Genomic DNA, 20,511 nt, shown 5'->3' on the forward strand with positions numbered 1-20,511 from the left:
GTTTCACACAGTCAAGTAAGGAGCATAAAATTGCAATTAAATGAAGATCAATTAGCATCAAGAAAGGGCAGCAAGGTAGCATTCTTTTGAGCCTGATGTCTGCAGGGAAGAAACCATTTGTAATACTCTTAGGCCTTCTTCCCAATGGGAAGAGGGAGAAGAGAGTGCATCCGGGACTGTGATGGATCTTTTAGTGTGCTAGCTGCCATTCCTAGGAAACAGGAGATACAGACAGAGTCCATAGAAGGGTGGGAAGTTTCTGAGCTGCATTCACTAATTTCTTATACTTCATTTCATCTTTATCTGCGTGACAGGTTATAATTTTAATTTTTACTTCAGTCACTTACCAAAGTTGAAGAGTCAGAGATTTTCAGCCCTTTTGTCAAACTCATCCATGCATTTGACTGCGTTCAGCCTGTGAGAGATGAGTAAAACTAATATGAAAATATGAAAGATGAAGAAAACTAGTATGGATATATGTGTAATGAATAAAGCCAGTATGAATAGGATAAGGATAGATAATAGAATGTAGGAAGTAAAGTTAGTCTGAATAAGATAATGGTCTTCTTGCCTTTTAGACAGAATTAGCAAGTTCTGTATGTAAGAAGTTAGTAAGCCCTGAGAGTCAGGAAGGTGTGAATAAGGACAATGACATGATGGGACACCGACAGGATACCCCCTGGTCCTCCAAGTTCACAGAAACAGCACGTAGGCAGACAGGATTGCCTAATGCCAAACTTATCCAGGAGGCAAAAGAATGTTAGGGGGGAGGGTACCTCTACACTGAAATGAACTGTATAAAAGTTGGCTGAGCCCCAGTATGTGTGTGTATTCCCAGGGTAAGGGGAAGCACCCAACTTTGCATTGTTGTATAATAAATGTTCTTTGTTCTCAATTTTTGTCTCGAGCAAATTCTGTGAAGGTACTTCTGTTTCTCACAAGCCCATATCCCTCTAGAGCAGGGGTGTCAAACTCAAATTCACGGAGGGCCAAAATTAAAAACTTGGACTAAGTCGAGGGCCGAACTAAATGTTTATTGAAAATTTTCAACAACATCTGCATGTTTTCTCTTCTTTCAACATATGTAATGTTAAACTTTTTCTTATTAAAATAAATGTTTAATAATAGTTTTGGATAAACTCTTTCCAGAAGCATTAACAAATGAGAAATAAAATATTCAATAAATAATATTTCTCTATAGAGATTTGTCAAATGTTGCTAGTGAGCTGTCGAATAGTAAAATCTGAGGGCTATTGAGAATGTGGGAGAATAACATGATTCCTGAAACAATCAAATGGGTGACTGATTGTGGGCATGAACTCTAGCAGGATTATTTGCCATGCCCTTTTTCCATTGGTACAGATATTCTTTGATTGACACACTTTTCAAGTTTTATGCCTAATGAGCTTGCACCCAGGTGCAGGACCATATTTAACCAGGAATATATTTATCTCTGTGACATGAAACTATTGGAAGATCGTTTTATCCTGAGATTAAAGTTCATAATCCTTACTCAGGCCTGTGTGCGGGAGGGCGGGGTTTTCGGGCGATCGGGTTGGAAACGACAGTGCGGGGGCATCGGCTCTCGCTGCAGGGCGGCATCTCGTCGGATCAGCGGCCCTGTCACCGTGAGTCACGAGTCGGCCTGCGGCAGGGAGGGGGAGTGGGCAACGGTCCTGGTGAGGTCAGGCCCGAGGCCTCTGGTTCTGGGTGCTGGGAAGCGGCCTTGGCTTCCCCTGACACCGGCCAGGCCGCGCTGTGGTGGGGGGGGCGGGTGGGGAGACACGACAGTGCGGGGGCATCGGCTCTCGCTGCAGGACAGCATCTCGGCAGATCAGCGGCCTCGTCACCTTGGGTCGCGGGTCGGCCTGCGGCAGGGAGGGTGAGTGGGCAACGGTCCTGGCGAGGTCAGGCCCAAGGCCTCCGGTTCCGGGCGCTGGGAAGCGGCCTTGGCTTCCCCTGACACCGGCCAGGCCGCGCTGCGGTGGGGGGGGCGGGCGGGGGGACACGACAGTGCAGAGGCATTGGCTCTCACTGCAGGGCGGCATCTCGGCGGATCAGCGGCCCCGTCACCGTGAGTGGCGGGTCGGCCTGCGGCAGGGAGGGGGAGTGGGCAACGGTCCTGGCGAGGTCAGGCCCGAGGCCTCCGGTTCCGGGCGCTGGGAAGCGGCCTTGGCTTCCCCTGACACCGGCCAGGCCCCTAAAACAGAGTCCACGGTGAGACCCTGCAACGTAAACAGGAGGTGGGGGCGATTAGCGGGCTGACGCCAATGCATTCTGGGATTTATAGTATTAGCTGTGCATGCGCTATACTGGCGTGGCGGCCAGTGGGCCACCTCTAATACATTTTTGAAATGATCTTGCGGGCCAAATATAATTATATCGCGGGCCAAACCAGAGTTTGACATGTGTGCTCTAGAGCTTCCCTATCCATGTATGGTGCTGTCTTTTAAATCTTGTAATTGTAATCACCTTTTTCGAGGTTATTCCAAGATTCAGTTTAGAAGGAAACATGAACATTTTGCTGATTTTATTTTAACCATTCTTAATGTATAAAATTACTAACATTTGATATATCAAACCTCAGAGCAAACTATTTCTCCCACAATGCTGTAGGCCAATCATATGATTGACTGCAGTATAAACCATGAGCAAGGGGGTTGGGGTAATGAAGTCAGCAGAGGTATGGGCCAATCAGTCTGTGCCATAACACTATTAGGAAGGATCCGAAATTGCATGATACTACAACCTCAGAGAAAGGTCAGGATTTAAATATATTTTCTATTTCTTATGGAAGGATGTAAATATAAATATATAGATTTTAGATACAAGTATTGCAAAGTTCTAAACAAGTTCTCTCTTTCTCTTCCTGAAGCCTCACACCACTTGGACTATGTTCTAAATTGGTTTTGATAATATTCCTGATGTTCTCAGCAAAATTTTAATGAGTTTATATCTATCGGAGGTAAGTAATAATTAAATCTTCGAATTGCTGTTCTTTACTATGTGAGGTACTTTGGAAATTGCCTGTCAATAAACTCTTATTTTTAATGCAGTGAATGTTGCCAGAGCTGGTGTTGATGTCTGGAGTCTATTTTTAATGCTAAGTTATTTAGGCATGTGGATCATGTCAATAACCATATATGCTTGTAGTTTGGTCTCTCATAAAATCTGCTTTTCATTTTAAAAGAATGAAGGGTTTCATATTGGGATCAACAGATGGTTAAAATAGTTAATAATGTGGTATATGGTCAAACAAAAACTATTCTCAAGAATTGCTTTGGGCAAAAGATAGCAGTGAATTTGAGCCAGGAACATACATCAGAACGGAGAGGGGTGGTTGTATTCAGCAAGTAATTATGATCTGGAACACACTGTAGGATCCAACAGTAATTTCCATAGAGCAGTTGGGTAACAGTAACAGACAAAGGAAGCAGATTTGTTTGCCGCATTCAGGAGGGATTTGGATAAAAAAATGAAGAAGGAAAACATTTAAAATCCACTGGAAAGGTTTCTCTTCAGAGCTGAAGGGCTTGAAGGGACAAATGATCTCTTCTTGTGCAGTGATGGTCCAGTGATTTTCCCCATTCCATGCCAGTGAAGCCTCTGGGTTTGTTCTGATCTTGGCTAATTTATGAGAACTATGAAGTGCCTGGGAACTTTCCACAAAGACCAGGCCTTGTGATGATACAGTTGGTTTTTCAGCCTATCACACTGTGTACCCAAACAGGGTCAGTGGGGGGGAGAGTTGATGAGACTGGCCCTGTGTCATTTGGGTCCTGAGACCAGAAATGTTTTTCAACACCAGATGTTTAGCACCCGATTTACTGGTACTGAGCCCACCAGATACACAGGAGCATGGAATTGATTATTACTGACAGTTTTCCCAAAAGGGTCTCTTGTCCTTTCTTTTTAAAAGATTTTTATTGAGTTTAATAGAATAAACCCTTTATACATGGTTTTCTAATTAATAACATAAATCAAATCATATCATATGCATATCACATGAAAATTGTAAATCCAAAGTATAACCATAATTATTTACTTAATTAATCCAATTCAAAACATCGAATTCTATGATTATATTGAGTTGACAGTTAATCCAGTCCTCATAATATCCTCAAAATTAATGTTGAAAATAGATAAGATATAATTAAGATTCCCTTATAAAAAAGGATTATATAATTCTTCTTATTCTGTGATATGATCAATATTAATGATCTAGAGTTAAACCCATCTTTACCTAGTTTAACTCTACCAATAAAAAAAAGGAAATAGGAAACACCCTAATAATATAACCCCTCCCTCTAAACAAGGTTAACATATAAATTATATAGATATGAATTGAATAATGACTTTCAGATACCAGACACAATCTCTGGAGCATCTGTACACCTTAAATCTTCAAGTTGTGACAATAATCCATGAATGGGCCCCACATCTTATCGAATTCAAAGTGGATCTCATGTCCAGTCTCTCATATTTCACTGTTATGTAGAGATGAGTTGAGTTTTTGAATTTAATTTCTCATTGTCGCACAAAAATTAAGCTCTTTGATGTACTATCCAGGCAGGTCAACCTATTCTTGAATACAACAGTGGAAAATAAAAGGGCTAAGCTTTAAGATTAAGAAAGTGATGGTATTGCGTCTTTTAAGGAGCATTAAAAGGTGGACAACTCTCCTGGGCCTGATGGGATATGTCCCCAGTTATTGAAAGATTCAAACAAAGAGATTGCTGGGGCTTTGCTGAAGATCTTTGCATCCTCACCAGTGACAGGAGAGGTTCCAGCAGAATGAAGGGTGTAGAATGCGTCGAAAGAACCAAAGGCTTGTTGATCCAAACCAAGGCTTTTATTAACTAAAAGAGTGGAGCATATCATATGTAGGTCGACCAGTCCAGAATGACCTGGTCTGGCTAGGAGCAATCCTTTAAGACCTGCCAGTAGGTGTGGCTAAGCTCTCAGCCAATCACAGTCATCCTACACTACCATCTGTACATATACATATTGGTGATAGAATCTGTACTATCACAAAGGGTAGTTAATATTGTACCTTGGTTCAAGAAGAAGACATAATCCAGAAAAATATAGCCCAGTAAGCCTCACATCAGTGGAAGGGAAACCACTGAAAAGGACCTCTAAGGTGTTAATCTTGGGATTGCTGCCTGTGCCATGAGCCAGTGAGGATAGGAATAGGAAGTTGTGGCAGATGAATGTGTGGCTGAAAAGTTGGTGCAGGGGGAAGGGGGTTTAAATTTATGGATCATTGGGATCTGTTTTGGGGAAAGGCTGACCTGTACAAAAGGATGGGCTGCACCTGAACTGGAGAGGGACCAATATCCTGGCAGGCAGGTTGACTAGAACTGTTGGGGAGAGTTTAAACGAGTTTGGCAGGGGGATCTGAACCAGAATGAGAGGGAAGTGATAGACGGCGGTGGGGGGGGGGGTGGGGGGGTGGGGGGGTGGGGGTGGGGGAAGCATAAATATAGTGAGTTATAAGGTTTGAAATATGTCTCTTTCAATGCAAGTATTAGGAATACAGGAAGGAGATGAACTTAGCGCATGGATCAGTTCATGGAATTACGATGGCTGTTACTGAGACTGGTGGAAGGGCAGGATTGGCTGATGCAGATACCAGGGTTAGGTGTTTTAAAAGGAATAGGATGGGAGGTCAGGGTGGGGGAGGGGGGAGGTGGTGGAGTAGTTTTACTGGTCAGGGATAGTATCAAGGCTATAGAAAAGGATGCTGTAGAGGGAGTGTCCACTGAATTGGTGTGGGTGGAAGTCAGAAATAGGAAAGGAGCAATCACTATACTAGTAGTCTTTAGGCCCCCAAATAGGCCTCAGGAAACTGAGGAACAAGTAAGGTTGAGTAAGTAGGGAGATTTTGGAATGGTGCAAAAAGTACAGGGTTGTTGTCATGGGAGACTTCAACTTCCTGAATGTTGACTGGCACCTCCTGACTGCAAGAGGGATAGATAGGGCAGAATTTGTCAGGTGTGTCTAAGAAGGATTCCTGACACAATATGTGGAACCGCCAACTAGATGAGGGACCATACTGGATCTAGTACTGGGTATTGACCCTGGTCAGGTGGCGGACCTCTCGTTGGGGATGCATTTCAGTGATAGTGGCCACAACACCCTGAGTTTTAGCATAACTATAGAAAAGGATAAAAGCAAACAAAATGGAAATGAGAAGGGTGAATTATGATGGGATGAGGCATGAACTGGGGAGAGTAAATTGGGAACAGATGTTTCCAGGAGAAAGAACAGAAGTAATGTGGAGGATGCTTAGGGACCATATGCTCTGGGTTCAGGATAGGTTTGTCCCACTGAAACAGGAATAGATGGTAGGCAAAGGGAACCGTGGTTGACACGCCAGCTGAGGCTGCTAGTTAAGAGGGAGAAGGAAGCATACATGAGATTTAGGGAGCAGGAAACAAGAAGAGCTCATGAGAATTATATGATAGCCAGGAAGTAACTTAAAAAAGGACTTTGGAGAGCTTGAAGGAGGCACGAGAAAGCCTTGGAAAATAGGATTAAGGAGTACCCCATGGTATTCTATGCATATGTGAAGGATGGCGAGAATGAAGCTGGGGCCACCTAAAGATAAAGGAGGCAACAGATGCCTGGAGGCAGAGGAGCTTGGAGAGGTCCCAAATTAATACTTTGCTTCAGTATTCACCAGAGAAAAGGAACTTGATCAAGGTGAGGTCAGAATAGTACAGGCTTCTGTGATGGATGATGTTGAGATTATGGAAGCGGACTTGAGATTAAGATTGATAATTTCCTGGGGCCAGACGTGATATACCGCAGATTTCTGTGGGAAGGGAGGAAAGAGATAGCTGGAGCATTGGCTACGGTCTTTGAGTCCTCCTTGGCCCCGAGGATGTGCTGGAGGATTGGAGAATGGTAAATGTGTACCCTTGTTTAAAAAAGATGATAAGAAAAATCCTAGGAATTATAGACTGTTGAATCTTATGTCAGTGGTGTGCAAGCTATTGAAGAGGATTCTTAAAGATAGGATTTATGAGCATTTGGTGAAGCACAATCTACTCAAGGATAGTCAGCATGGCCTCACAGGCCTAATTGACTTTTTTGAGGAGGTAACAAAAAAAAATGATGAAGGCAGGGTGGTAGATTTAGTCGACATAGATTTTACTAAGGCATTTAACAAGGTCCCCAGAGAAACTCATTCAGAAAGTCTCCAAGGAACCTTGGCTGTGTGGATTAAAAATTGCCTTGCATGTAGAAAGCAGAGAGTAGTAGTGGACAGAAAGTATTCTGCCTGGACGCCAGTGACTAGTGGAGTTCTACAGGGAACGGTTCTGGGTCCCCTGCTCTTTGTAATTTTTATAAATGATCTAGATGAAGTGGAAGGATGGGTCAATAAGTTTGCAGATGAAACAAAGTTTGGCTGTTTGTGGATGGTGCTGAAGGTTGTCATAGGTTACAAAAAAGATATAGACAGGATGCAGACCTGGGCGGAAAAGTGGCAGATGGAGTTCAATCCAGATAAGTGTGAGGTGATGCATTTTGGAAGGTCAAACCAGAAGGCTGAGTACAGGGTTAATGGTCAGATATTAACAGTGTGGAGGGAACTTAGGGTCCAAATCCATATATGTCTCAAGATTGCCGGGCAGGTTGATAGGATAGTTAAGAAGGATTAAGGGATGTTGGGCTTCATTAATAAGGGGATTGAGTTCAAAAGTCAAGAGATCATGTTGCAACTCCACAAATCTCTGGTGAGACCACACTTAGAATATTGTGTTCACTTCTGGTCACCTCATTTTAGGAAGGATGTAGAAGCTATGGAGAGGGTGCAGAGGAGATTTTTCAAGATGTTGTTTGGATTGGAAAATAAATCTTATGAAGCAAAGTTTGCAAAGCTGAGACTTTTCTCTTTGGAGCAGAGAGAAGTGCTAATAGAGGTCTAAAAGATTCTGAGAGACATAGATAAAGTAGACAGCCAGTGCCTTTTTTTCCAGGGGAGGAGTAGCAAACATCACTGGACTTCTCTACAAAGTGAAGGAAGAGAAGTTTAGGGAAGACATCAGGGATACATTTTTTTACACAGTGTTGTGGATGCCAGGGATGGTGGTGGAGGCTGAAACATTAGGGGCATTTAAGCCTTAGACAAGCACATTGGTGAAAGAAAAATCGAGGGTTATGAGGTATGAGGGATTAGCTTAATTTTTGTTGGGATATATAGGTCAGCCCAACATTGAGGGCCGAAGAGCCTGTACAATGCTATAAAGTTAGGGATAAGATTTATGCACATTTGTAAAGTCATGGTCAGACTAGGGACAGTCAACCTGTCCATGTGAGGGGCAGGTCATGCCTTAACAGTTTGATTGAATTTTTTGAGAAGGTATCACGGATAGTTGATGAGGACAGGGCAGTGAATGGTGTGTACATAGACAGTAAGATGTTTGACAAAGTCCCACATGGTATGCTGATAATTTTGATTCAGAATTGGGTGATCCATATAAAAGGGTAGTGGCAGAAGGCAGTTAGTCTGGCTGTGGGCTTTTTACCAGTGGTTTTCTGCAGGGATAAATGTTGAGACCCGTTTTTGTGAAGATAAATGTGACAGATGAAAATGTAGGTGAATGAGTTGGCAGTGTTCTGGACAGAGTAGAGGGTTATCAAAGAATACAGCAGGGTGTAGATCAGTTGCAGATATGGGGAGAGAAATGACAGATGGGGTTAATTTGGACAAATGTGAGATGTTGTACTTTGGGAGATGAAAGTGGAGGGGACTGTATACCGTTAAGGGCAGGACTCCTAAAAACTTTGATGTTTTTTTGATCCAGATCCACAGCTCATTAAAAGTATACATGCAAGTAGATAGTTTTATGCAGCTGCAACATTATTTACCTATGGTCAAACTACACTTGGATATTATGTCCAACCCTGGTCATCCAATACAGTAAGAATGGGAGCTTTGGAGAGGATAGAGGATGTTTACAAGGATGTTGTTTAGTTTAGCCATCGGGAAGGAAGTATAGGTACCACAGGACTTGTATCACTAGATTCAGGAACAGTTGCCTCATCTCAACCGTTAGATTCCTAAACCAACTCAATCAGAGACTCATTTAAAGACTCTTACTTTGCATGTTATTCATTACTGAACTTTTTTCTGTATTTGCACAGTCCATTTGTTCACATGTCTTTTCTCTCTATTTTTTTCTTGAGTACAGTTTGCACTACTGATAAGTAGAAATTGCACCTTGCTTGTATGTGATGTCATGTATGTACTCTAACAATAAATTTGAACTTGAATGAGAGAGTACGAGTTATGGGGAAACTTGAATTGCTTTCTCTGGAGCATTGGAGGCTGAAGGGAGATCAATAGAGATTTATAAAATCATGAGATGTCGACAGAGTGGACAGTCAGAATCTTTTCCCCCAGGACAAACACACTAGAGACATGTGTTTATGGTGAAGGGGAGATGTTTAAGGGAGATTAGTACGGCAAATATTTTTCAGAGAGTAGTAGATGTCAAGACTGGGCTGCCAGGAGTATTGATGGAAGCACTTGTAGGCTTCTGGACAGACACATAAATATGAAGGTGATAGAGGGACATCTATCAAGTGCAAGCAGCAGAGATTTAGTTTAATTTGGGCATCATGTTCAGCATATACATATGGGCTGAAGGACCTGTTCCAGTTCTAAGTTCTCATGTTACAGGGAAAACGATAAGTCGAAGCAGGGCAAGGTCAGCATCATTTTACTAACAAGGTCTGTTCCATGGGGTGAGGGGGTGGGAAGGGTTGGCAGGGATGGTGGGGGAGGAAGAAACTGCCCTTGTATCTTATGTTGTATATGTTAACAGGCCTCTAATTATCTCCTATTACCAAGTAACAATTGTCGTGGCCTTGGATGCCAGGGGAGATGTTTCAGAGTGGATCTATTGTTTCTTCTGTCATTACAATTATATTGTTGTTTTCAATTTATTAAACCCTTGAGACTCAGCAAAACCAGGCAACTCTCCAAGGAGAATAATGAGAAAAATAAAGTAATTTCACACCATTTTTGCTTTTATCTCATTTGATTTCACTCTATATTTGTATATGAGAGTTTATCATCATTTTGAGGCGGCACACATCCTCATGGCGAACCGGCCCCGTTTGTATTGCCATGTGGCAGGACAGCCATGGGGAAATGGCATCATCAGAGGTTTCTCTCTGACTCCAGCATCCCTTCCAGCCCCCACCCTGGGCCGTGATTATGACATCACAATGCAGCAGGTGACTGAGCTCATGCTGCCCTTATAGGGGCGCTCTGAATTTGAATAAAAATTGTCATTAATGACCCTCAACGTGGTGGCTGTGTTTCTTCCAGTGCTCACACCACCACAGTGGTGATCCCGACGAGCCTAGACATTTTTCTGGACTCAAAACACCATGGATTCAGCAGAGGTTAACGGTGTCTCCATCAGGCTTCCACCACATCGCCACACAGAGCCCCCTGCTGAACGCTACACCCAGATGGCTGCCGCCCGAGAAGCTCCAACAGGCAAAGGAGGAGTTCTCCAGGCTCCAGGAACTGGGAATTGTCCGGCGCTCAGACAGCTCCATATGGTCCCGAAATCATCAGAGGGCTGGAGACCGAATAGGGACAACCGTCTGTTGAACGATGTAACCACCCCCGACAGGTGCCCAGTGCCCCACATAAAGGACTTCTCTGCCAACCTCCACGGCGCATGGTGTTCTCCAAAATGGACATCCTGTGGGGATATCATCAGATCCCGGTGCATCCAGACGACATGGGTAAGGCGGCCATTATCACCCCTTTTGGCCTCTTCAAGTTCCTGCATATGCCCTTCGGTCTAAAGTATGTGGCCCAAATGCTCCACCGCCTCATGGACGCGGTTGGAAAAGACCTGGACTTTGTGTTCATTTACATGGACGATATTCTCATTGTCAGTCGCAACTGTGACAAACACAAAGCTCACCTCCGGACATTCTTTGTCCGGCTGGCGGGCTTCGGCATCATGGTCAACGCTGCCAAATGCCACTTCAGCAAAAAGTCTCTCCAGTTCCTGGGGCACACCATTGCAGCGGCTGGGGCCACACCGGCGCCGGAGAAGGTAACGGCTGTTCAACTATTCCCCAAACCTTCCACCCTGAAAGGCCTCCAAGAGTTCATGGGGATGGTGAACTTTTACCATCGTTTCATCCCCAGAGCCGCGTGCACCATGCACCCATTGTTCGCGCTCATGGCCACCAAAGAAAAGACTTTATAGTGGTCAGAGGAGGCGGACAGGGCTTTCATCACGTCAAAGGAGGCTCTAGCCAGTGCCACGCTGCTTGTGCACCCACAGCCGGAGGCGCACACGGTGCTCTCTGTGGACGCCTCAGCTATGGCAGTGGAACAGTGGCTTGATGGACAATGGCGCCCGCTGGCCTTTTGCAGCAAGCAGCTGTGCCTACTGGAGCTCAAATACAGCGTCTTCAACCAGGATCTCCTGGTGCTGTATTTGGCTATCCACCATTTCTGCTACTTCCTCGAGGGCAGGCCATTCACAGCCTTCACGGATCACAAGTCCTTCACTCAAGCACTGGTGATGGCCAAGGATCCGTAGTCCGCCAGACAGCAGTGCCACCTCTCATACGTGTCTGAGTTCATGACCGACATCCGACACAGGTCCAGCAAGGACAATTTAGTGGAGGATGCGCTCTCCCATCCAGCCATCAACACTCTCGTGCCCGGCCTGGATTACGAGCAACTGGCTCAGGCACAGAGGAATGATGCGGAGATGCGGGTCTTGTGGACTGCCATCTCGGGCCTCAAACTCAAGGATGTCCGGGTGCCCAGCAGCCTGGACACATTGCTCTGCAACGTCTCAACAGGCACGCCACGCCCGGTGGTCCCACCGCACTGGAGGGCAAAGGTCTTCAGTCTGATCCATGACCTCGCTCACCCAGCAGTAAAGACAACCGTGTGGATGGTCGTGGAGTGGTTTGTGTGGTACGGGCTGAAGAAGGAGATGGTGGAACTGGCCAGGAACTGTACCAGGTCCCAGACCTCTAAGGTCCAGCAGCAAACGCGAGCCCCCATCCAGAACTTCAACCCAGTGGTTCACAGATTTAAACACATCCACGTTGATGTCCAAGGAGGCTCATTACCTCCTCACGGTGGTGGATCGGGCCACAAGGTGGCCAGAGGCCATCCTGATTAAGGAAGCCTCTGTGGAGATGTGCGCCATGACTCTGGTCAGCCAATGGATTGCCCGTTTCGGAGTCCTGGCGCACATCATTAGTGTCAGAGGGGCGCAGCTGATGTCTCCCCTGTGGACTCAGATGGCGAAGCTCCTGGGGGGGTCAAGCTCCACCACACCACAGCATACCACCTGCAGTCCAATGGGTTGGTGGAGAGGTTCGACAGGCACCTGAAGGCATCGCTTATGGCCAGGCTCTCCGGACCAGACTGGGTGGACAAACTACCCTGGGTCCTCTTCGGGATTAGGACAGCACCCAAGGAGGACCTGCAGGCTTCAGCAGCGGAGATGGTCTCTGGCACACCGCTTTCCCTGCCATGTGAGTTTTTCGGCGCAGACCCTAACACTACAGCCACCGACAAAAACCTGCTGGCAGACCTATGGAGGTGACTGGCCTCACTAGCTCCCCCACCCCCGGCATCCGGCCGTTTCTTCTCCCCAAAGAGCTCGACTCGGCCCAGTTCGTTTTCTTGTGAAAGGGACCACAAGATGCACCACTACAGCGACCGTATGAGGGGTCAAAAAAGTCTGGCGGAACCTTCACCCTGGACATTGGGGGAAGAGAGGAACTTTTAACGGTGGACCGCCTGAAGGCAGCCCATCTGGACTTATCACAGCCGGTGCAGACGGCCGCGTCCAAGCACTGGGGCCGGCCGCCAAAGCGACAGGATGCGTAGCCGATTCTGGGGTGGGGGGGGGGGAGGGTTATGTGGAGGCACACATCCTCATGGCAAACCGGCCCTGCTTGTATTGCCACGTGGCAAGGCAGCCATGGGGAAATGGCATCATCAGAGGTTTCTCTCTGACTCCAGCATCTCTTCCAGTGCACACCCTGGGCAGCAATTATGACGTCACAATGCACCAGATGACTGAGCTCATGCTGCCCTTAAAGGGGCATGCTGAATTTGGATAAAAACAGTCATTAACGACCCTGAACGTGGTGGCTGTGTTTCTTCCACTGCTCACACCGCCACTATATACATAAGTACAATATATTCAGTAAAATTCTTTCTTGCTGCAGGCACGCAAGGAACACCAACTACAGTAGCATAAATTATCACATGACACCCTGGGACAGAAAAAGAGACAATTAATATAAAATAATTATATTTTTTAACATTTAAAATAATATCCATGAGCCTGCAATGCCCAAATACACCCATGTGACCAATTAACCTACTAACTCCATACATCTTTGGAACGTGGGAGGAAACCAGAGTACCTGGAGGAAACCCATGGTGACATGAAGAGAACATACAAATTCCTTTCCAAGGGCGATGGATTCAAACTGAGTTTGTTGGTGGTATAATACTGTTGTGCTAACCATAGATGAAGAAATATTTACAGTTGTAGTTTGAGAAAAAAAGTGATGTTGTCAAACCTTTTGCTGCTGCCAGATAGGCTTATGGTTAAGGTAGCATTGGAAGGTTCAAGAGTTTGATAGGTGCTGGATTTTTAACTGTTTTTGAACTGTTACAAGATCAAATCAGCACCCACAAAGAAGGTATATCACACAGGGGTAAAGATGAACCACCTTATTAACAAAATTCACCTTCAAACTTTAATTCAAAATCCCCCTTTTTATAACAATGCCCACTGATACTATGCAAATTTCTATAACAGTGTAGAACTAATAAATTCCACAGCCTAAATATAACATGTAATTTAAGTCTAAGTTATATTTCAGAAGAGAGAGAGAGAGAGAGAGAGAGAACAAAATTCAAAGTTGTCTTCTTGTGTTGCTTGCAGAGAGAGGAACAATGGCTTGGTCCGGATCCTTCTGGCTGCCTTTGGAATGTTCATCCCTTTTAAAATGCCCAACATTCTAAACTGGCTCCCAGACAATGACTCATGTTTGGGCCTCCTTTCACTCCACAGCCACACCCAGTGGTGGTTTGTCTTCTAAGTCCAGAAATTTCTAGATCATCTTCTGCGCATGCCCAGTCCATCGCCCACTCTCTCAGCAGTCCACCTTCACCTTGGTTTTCAAAGGCAAACTGTCGCCTTCCAACACAAAACCACACAACACATAGGCCAATACACAACACAGAACTCTATAACAGAACAAAGATGTGCTAGATTTCAGGTTCTCAGATCTCTGAGTTTCATTTACACAACTACCAATAGCTTATAATTAATAATTGTAATGTGATCAGTTCTGGTTGCCTCATTACAGGAAGGATGTAGATTCTTTGAGGAGAGGGTGTGGTGCAGAGGAAATTTACTATGATGTTGCCTGGATTGGAGAACATGTCTTATGAAGCAAGGTTGACAGAACTAGGGCTTTTCTCTTTGATGCAGAAAAGGATAAGAGGTGAATTAATATATAAGATTAAGAGAAGAATAGATAAGGTGGACAGCCAGCATCTTTTTCCTGGAGTGACAATAGCAAATAAAAATGGATACTTTGTTAAGTTGAGTGGAAGAAACTTGGGGGAGTTGTCAGAGTTAAGTTTTTTTTACACAGAGTGCTGGGTGTCTGGAATGCTTTGCTGAGGGTGGTGGTGGAGCCTGGAATAATAGGTGCATTCAAAATCTCTTAGATAGGCACTTAGTGGAACAAAATAGAGGGTGGTGTGTGTGTGTAGTAGGTTTATATGGGTTGGCACACTGCAATGTTCAAAGTTCTATGATATTGTGATCAATGAGGAATACAAGAACTGCAGATGCTGGGATCTTGAGCAAACAATCAGAACTGGAGGGACTCAGCAGGTCAGGCAGCATCCATGAAGAGAAATGGTCTGTCAATGTTTCAGGTAGGTACCCTACTTTGAAATGTAAACAACTCCTCCCCCCTCCCCCCAACAGATGCTGCTCAACCCACTGAGTTCCTTCAGCAGTTTGTTTTTTGCTTCAGATTCTGGTGTCTCCTGGTGAACCACTTGGATTTCTAAATCATCCATGAAACAATAATTTTACTACAGCATGAGCAAATTTAAAATCCTGGGAGTCACTATCTCAGAGGATCTTTCCTAAATCCATCAAACCAATGTTATCGTGAAGAAAGCACGTCAATGCCTTTACTTCCTTAAGAGTTTGGAGAGGTTTGGTGTATCATCAGAAACCTTGGCAAACTTTCACAGATGTGTAGTTGAAAATGTGCTGACTGGCTGCATCACAGCACCAATACCTCTGAGTGGGGGCACCATCTGAGTGGGTTGTCCTGAAAAGATAGTGGGCACAGTTCATTACCTCACTGGTAAAACTCACCCCAAAATTGAACATCTACATAGAACACTGCCATTGGAGATCAGTAACACTCATCAAGGATCCATACCACCCAGGACATGCTCGGTTCTCCCTGCTGTCATCAGGAAAGAAGTTTAGGTGTCAAACGACATGGACCACCTGATTCAGAAACAGTTGCAACCCTTCCACCATCAGACTCCCAAACAGTCTCAATCAGAGACTCATTTAAGGACTTTTACTTTGCACACTTTTTATTACTGATTTTTTTGCTGTATTTGCACAGTTGGTTTACATTTCTCTCTTTGTTTACACATCTTGAGTACAGGATATAGTTACCAATAAGTAGAAAATCTGAATGGCCCTTAGGAAAAAGAATCTCAGGGTTGTATGTGATATCATGTATGTACTCTGACAATAAATTAGAACTTTGACTTTTGAGTCTTGAATGTGGTAGCTACATTCTGAATAACGGAGATATTATTACATGGATGTAATTAAAAATAGAGGGTTATGGGTGTGAGATAGGAAAGGATTAGATTGTTGTGAAATAAGATTGCATAGGCCAGCAAAACATCATGAGCGAAAGGGCCTTCATTGTTTTGTAATGTTCTATGTTCTAATATATCTTTTATCATTTTCAGGCAATAAAGAATCATTGTGGGTGTTGTAAATTGAAATGCCATAAGTGACAACCAGTCCAGTGGAGTAAGAGTTAATGTAACCACCAAATCCTTTTGCCCATCTAAGGTAAACCAAGAATAGAAGATGGCAGCAAATGTAGAGATTGGAAACAGCATCAAGGTCAAGCACAGCCTGGATTTGCTTCACCACATCAATAAAATGAAAGACTGTGATGAGTTGACTGACGTGGTACTTGTGACACAGGGCTCCAAATTCCCATGTCACCGGCTTCTGCTGGCTGCTTTCAGCCCCTACTTCAAAGCAATGTTCACCTGTGGGCTGGCAGAGTGCAGACAGAGGGAAGTCACGTTACATGATGTGCAACCTGAGAGTGTGGCCACCATCCTCCACTACATGTACAGTTCTGACCTCTGCCTCACCAACTCAAATGTCCAAGGAGTGGCTACCATGGCTTACTTTCTCCAAATGGAAGCCATTTTTCTTGCTTGCCAGAAGTACATGTTGGACCACATGGATGCTTCGAACTGCCTGGGGATTTATTACTTTGCAAAGCAACTTGGAGCAGAAGAGCTGTCAGACCAAGCAAGTAAATACCTCCATCAGCACTTCACAGAGGTCTGTTTTCAGGAGGAAGTTCTGAATATTGAGCAGCATCAGCTGCTGCCCTTGATCTGCTCCGATGATCTCAATATTTCGCGAGAGGAGACCATCTTGGATTTGGTTCTTAGATGGGTAAACCATGATTGGAAGTCACGGGAGGTACACCTTGTGGAACTCTTGAGGCAAGTAAGGTTGGCGCTTATAAGTCCTACTTTCCTAAAAGAGGCCCTTAAAAGGAATACAGTCCTTCTCAGCAATATGGAATGCTGTAATATGATTCAAGTTGCGATGGAGATCATCCATAAAGCTCAGCAACAACCACCTCTCAATTTACGCTATGGAATGGAGAGCACTGATCTCCTTCTTTGCATTGGTATCAACGGTCAAGGAATAAGATCAAGACATCGCAGTTATACTGAAACCAACTATTGTTATGCTCCAAAAACTAAGAAGTCTTGTTACATTGTGTCGCCGAGATATGGTGAAACTTTGGGATACATTTGCACTGGAGTTGTGACAGAGAAAAATGATATTATTTTAACTGGTGAAGCTGGAGTCACTAAATTATCAAGGCAAAGGGCAAAGGATGTGGAGATAGTGAGGTGCGTCCTGCTGTGAAATTTTTTCCTGGGGCAAGAGGTTGGGAAAGAGCCATCAGAGTATCAGGTTAAAGGACTGCATTGGAGAGTAGATGAGAGCTGTGCCCCTATTTCAACATGGTAAAGGTGTTCAGAATGTAGGACAACAGTCTCTTAGCCCAGTGATGTTTGCACCAAGAATGCTGTCCAAACTGAAGTAAAACTTGCCTACACATGATCCTCTATATATTAATGTTTCTATCTCTTAAACACTATTGTACCTGCTTCCATCACTACCTCTGGTTGTCCAATCCAGGCACCCACCATAAATAAAAGATAGGAATAAATTAAAAACTAGATACAGTAACTATATACACTATGTACATTGGTGATAGATCTGTACTATCACATACCCCTCCCCTCCCTCATTCATTTCCATCCTACCAATTCCAAAATCCTCCTGCACCAATGTTCATCTTCATGTGTAGTTTTCTGAAACATTGACCGTCCCTTTCTCTCCACAGATTTGAAGAGTTCCTCTAACAGTTTTATTTTTTGCTCAATATTTCAGCATCTGTAGTCTCTGGTGACTCTGTTTCATGTGGTCATTGCCTGGGTGAAATATCTTATTTGTGATAAGATTCAGGGTACGTGGGCTGGTTTTTCTTGCAGTGAGAGAGGCTGATTCTATATTTCCTTACTGATGTGGAGGCACCAAATCTCAGGACAAGAAAAAGTTCCAGAGGGTTGTTAACTTGGCCTGTGACATCACAGGCAACAGACTTTACTCCTTCGAGGACATCTACATGAGGAGGTGTCTTAAAAAAGCAGCCTGTGTCCTCAAAGACCCATGCCCTCTTCACTCTGCTATCATCGGGAAAAAGGTATAGGAGTCTTCACGATCACTCAGTGGCACAAAGACAGCTTCTTTCTCATCAGATTCCTGAATAATCAATGATCCAAAGACACTGCCTTACTTTTCATGCATTATTATTTTTATATATTTTTTTAAATTTATTGTTGTCAGATGGTTTATATTATGAATGTTTACACTATGACGTCGCTACAAAATACTGAATTTCGTGACTTGTTCATGACAATAAATTCTGATTCTGATTCTATGTGAGATTAAGTATCACCAGGATAGTTTCTTTCCTGCCATTATCAGACTCGTAAACTTACACTGCCTTTGCTCAGTCTTAACTGATCGCTCCTTCTAACTCTGCACTTCTGTGTTTAACTGCTATACTATATATGTGATGTCTGGCTGGACTAACAAAACAAACTTTCTCACCGCCTTGGTACATGTGAACTTGAAGGACTCTTGAGAGATTATACAAAATTATGAGGGCTATAAATAGGATAGACAATGGGAAACATTCCCCTTAACAGAGATTTCTAAAACTAGAGGGCATAAGGCAAAGGTTGAGAGGCTCAGAACAGATCTGAGGAAGAACTTTGATACCAAGAGTGTGATTGGAATCTGGAACCCACTGCAGGCAGTTACCAAACATTTAACTCTTTAGATAGCACTTGACTTTAGAGGCTACAGATCAGGTGCTGGCAAATAGCATTAGTATAGATGGGTTGGCATGGACGGAGAGAGCTGAAGGACCTGTTTCAATTTCATGTTAATGTCACATGTACCAAGTTGCACTGATGGAGGTTGTTTTGTGAGTAGGGGCGGCACAGTTAGCACAGTGGTTAGTGCAAATGCTGTTACAGAGCCTGTGATCCGGGTTCAGATCCCACACTGTCTGTGATGTTGACATGGGTTTCAAAAATGTACGGGGGTTGTAGGTGAATTGAGTGTAATTGGGCAGCACGAGCCAGAAGGGCCTGTTACTGTACTGTATGTCTCAATTTAAAAATGTAAAATGCAAAATTTAAATTTTATTTACATTTAATTTAAACCAGTAGACATCTCATATGTTGTATAAGTAAGATAGCGTACAGAAGTGCAGAGATACATTGAGAGATCAGTGTTTCTATGCCATACAATCCTACAACTAAACAGTCATCTCCTTATCCTGAGATTGTGACAGACCTCCTCAAACACTCACACCCCTCAAGTTCATTCTCTACAGTCCACCTCTCAATCCCCTTCAGAATCAAGTATGGGATACAAAAATGAGTCCAGAAGCATGTTATTAAAAATAGCTATATGCAAAGCTATTTCAAGACTATTTGGAAAAAAAAAGGAATGAGATTTATTTTCAAAGGAGTAGGATTATAAAACAAAGAAAATTTGGAAAATGTGTATGTGCAAGCCCATATTTGGAGGACTGTAAACAAATTTTGCTCCTAATTTATGTAAAGCGCATGGAGACACTGGAGAATGAACAAAATAAACCCACCACAGCACCAAAATTGAGAATTTACAATTATTTGGAAAGATTTATTCAGTTGTAGTTGGAAAAGGAGAGGCTATGTAAATGCCCTGTCAAAGGTCTGATAAATTTAGAAAGGTTTTGTAGATACAAAAAATAGATTTGTTTCCACTTGTGGAGTAAACATATTGGTCACCTAATGAACGTGGAATGGAATTCCAAGATATGTTAGCTCCTGTGGTGAAGGAGTGATTGGGCATATGGATTCATTCAAAGAGAAGCTGGATAAACATAGGAGAGAGAAAGGTTATGTTGATGGATTAGGTAAGGGGAAGAAGGCTCCAGTGGAGTATAAACACCAGCGTGGATCATTGACCTAAATGACCTGTTTCAGCACTGTTCACATTGATTAAGACCTCCTTTAGTTTATTCCAATTGTACACCAAAGGATCATAGATCAGGATCATAGCTAAAGGCAGGTGTGAAGGTGGAAGAGACAGCTCAAAGTATTTTGCCACTGAAAGCAACAACTTCCATTTAATTGGGATCTTCAATTGTTTGAGTTCATCTAAAAGATTCTTTCAACCAATAAAGTTCTAATATAGGAAAAAGGGAACTTTATGCACAAAAACCTCCTCAAACAAGCAATGTGATGATAAAAGTAGGAAATGGAAGAACAAATACTTGTTTTACTTGAAGAACAACACACCTTCACTACTGTATTTGAAGAGTTGACATTGATTTTGTACTCAGCACTTTGGAGCAGGACCTAGGTTTACCATTAACCAGGTGTGATTTCTTTTGTGAAGAGGAGAGCAAGAGAGTGATTTTGGACTTTGTTTTTATTACTATTCATTCAAGGGACGTGGTTATCTCTAACTAATCCAGCTTTACTGCCCATCCCTAAATGATTCCTAAATGGTCTATTGCAAGACCACTTTGGAG

At 43.6% G+C, this 20,511-nt stretch overlaps 2 protein-coding genes across 2 annotated transcripts in view; one reads left to right on the plus strand and one right to left on the minus strand.

Moving 5' to 3' along the window:
- Positions 1-20,511, minus strand: part of LOC138763370 (monoglyceride lipase-like) — a 103,569-nt gene that overhangs the window by 33,899 nt on the left and 49,159 nt on the right. Inside the window, exon 2 of the mRNA XM_069937398.1 lies at positions 348-415. The gene's annotated coding sequence lies outside the window, so the exon portion shown is untranslated. The remainder of the gene's footprint in view (positions 1-347; positions 416-20,511) is intronic.
- kbtbd12 (kelch repeat and BTB (POZ) domain containing 12) overlaps positions 15,609-20,511 on the plus strand; it is a 30,004-nt gene continuing 25,101 nt past the window's right edge. The window contains exon 1 of the mRNA XM_069937391.1: positions 15,609-17,260. Coding sequence (XP_069793492.1) covers positions 16,182-17,260 — 1,079 coding nt within the window. The 5' untranslated portion in view covers positions 15,609-16,181. The remainder of the gene's footprint in view (positions 17,261-20,511) is intronic.

This window comes from Narcine bancroftii, chromosome 5 (assembly GCF_036971445.1).
Source record: "Narcine bancroftii isolate sNarBan1 chromosome 5, sNarBan1.hap1, whole genome shotgun sequence".
In the NCBI taxonomy this organism is placed as follows: domain Eukaryota; kingdom Metazoa; phylum Chordata; class Chondrichthyes; order Torpediniformes; family Narcinidae; genus Narcine; species Narcine bancroftii.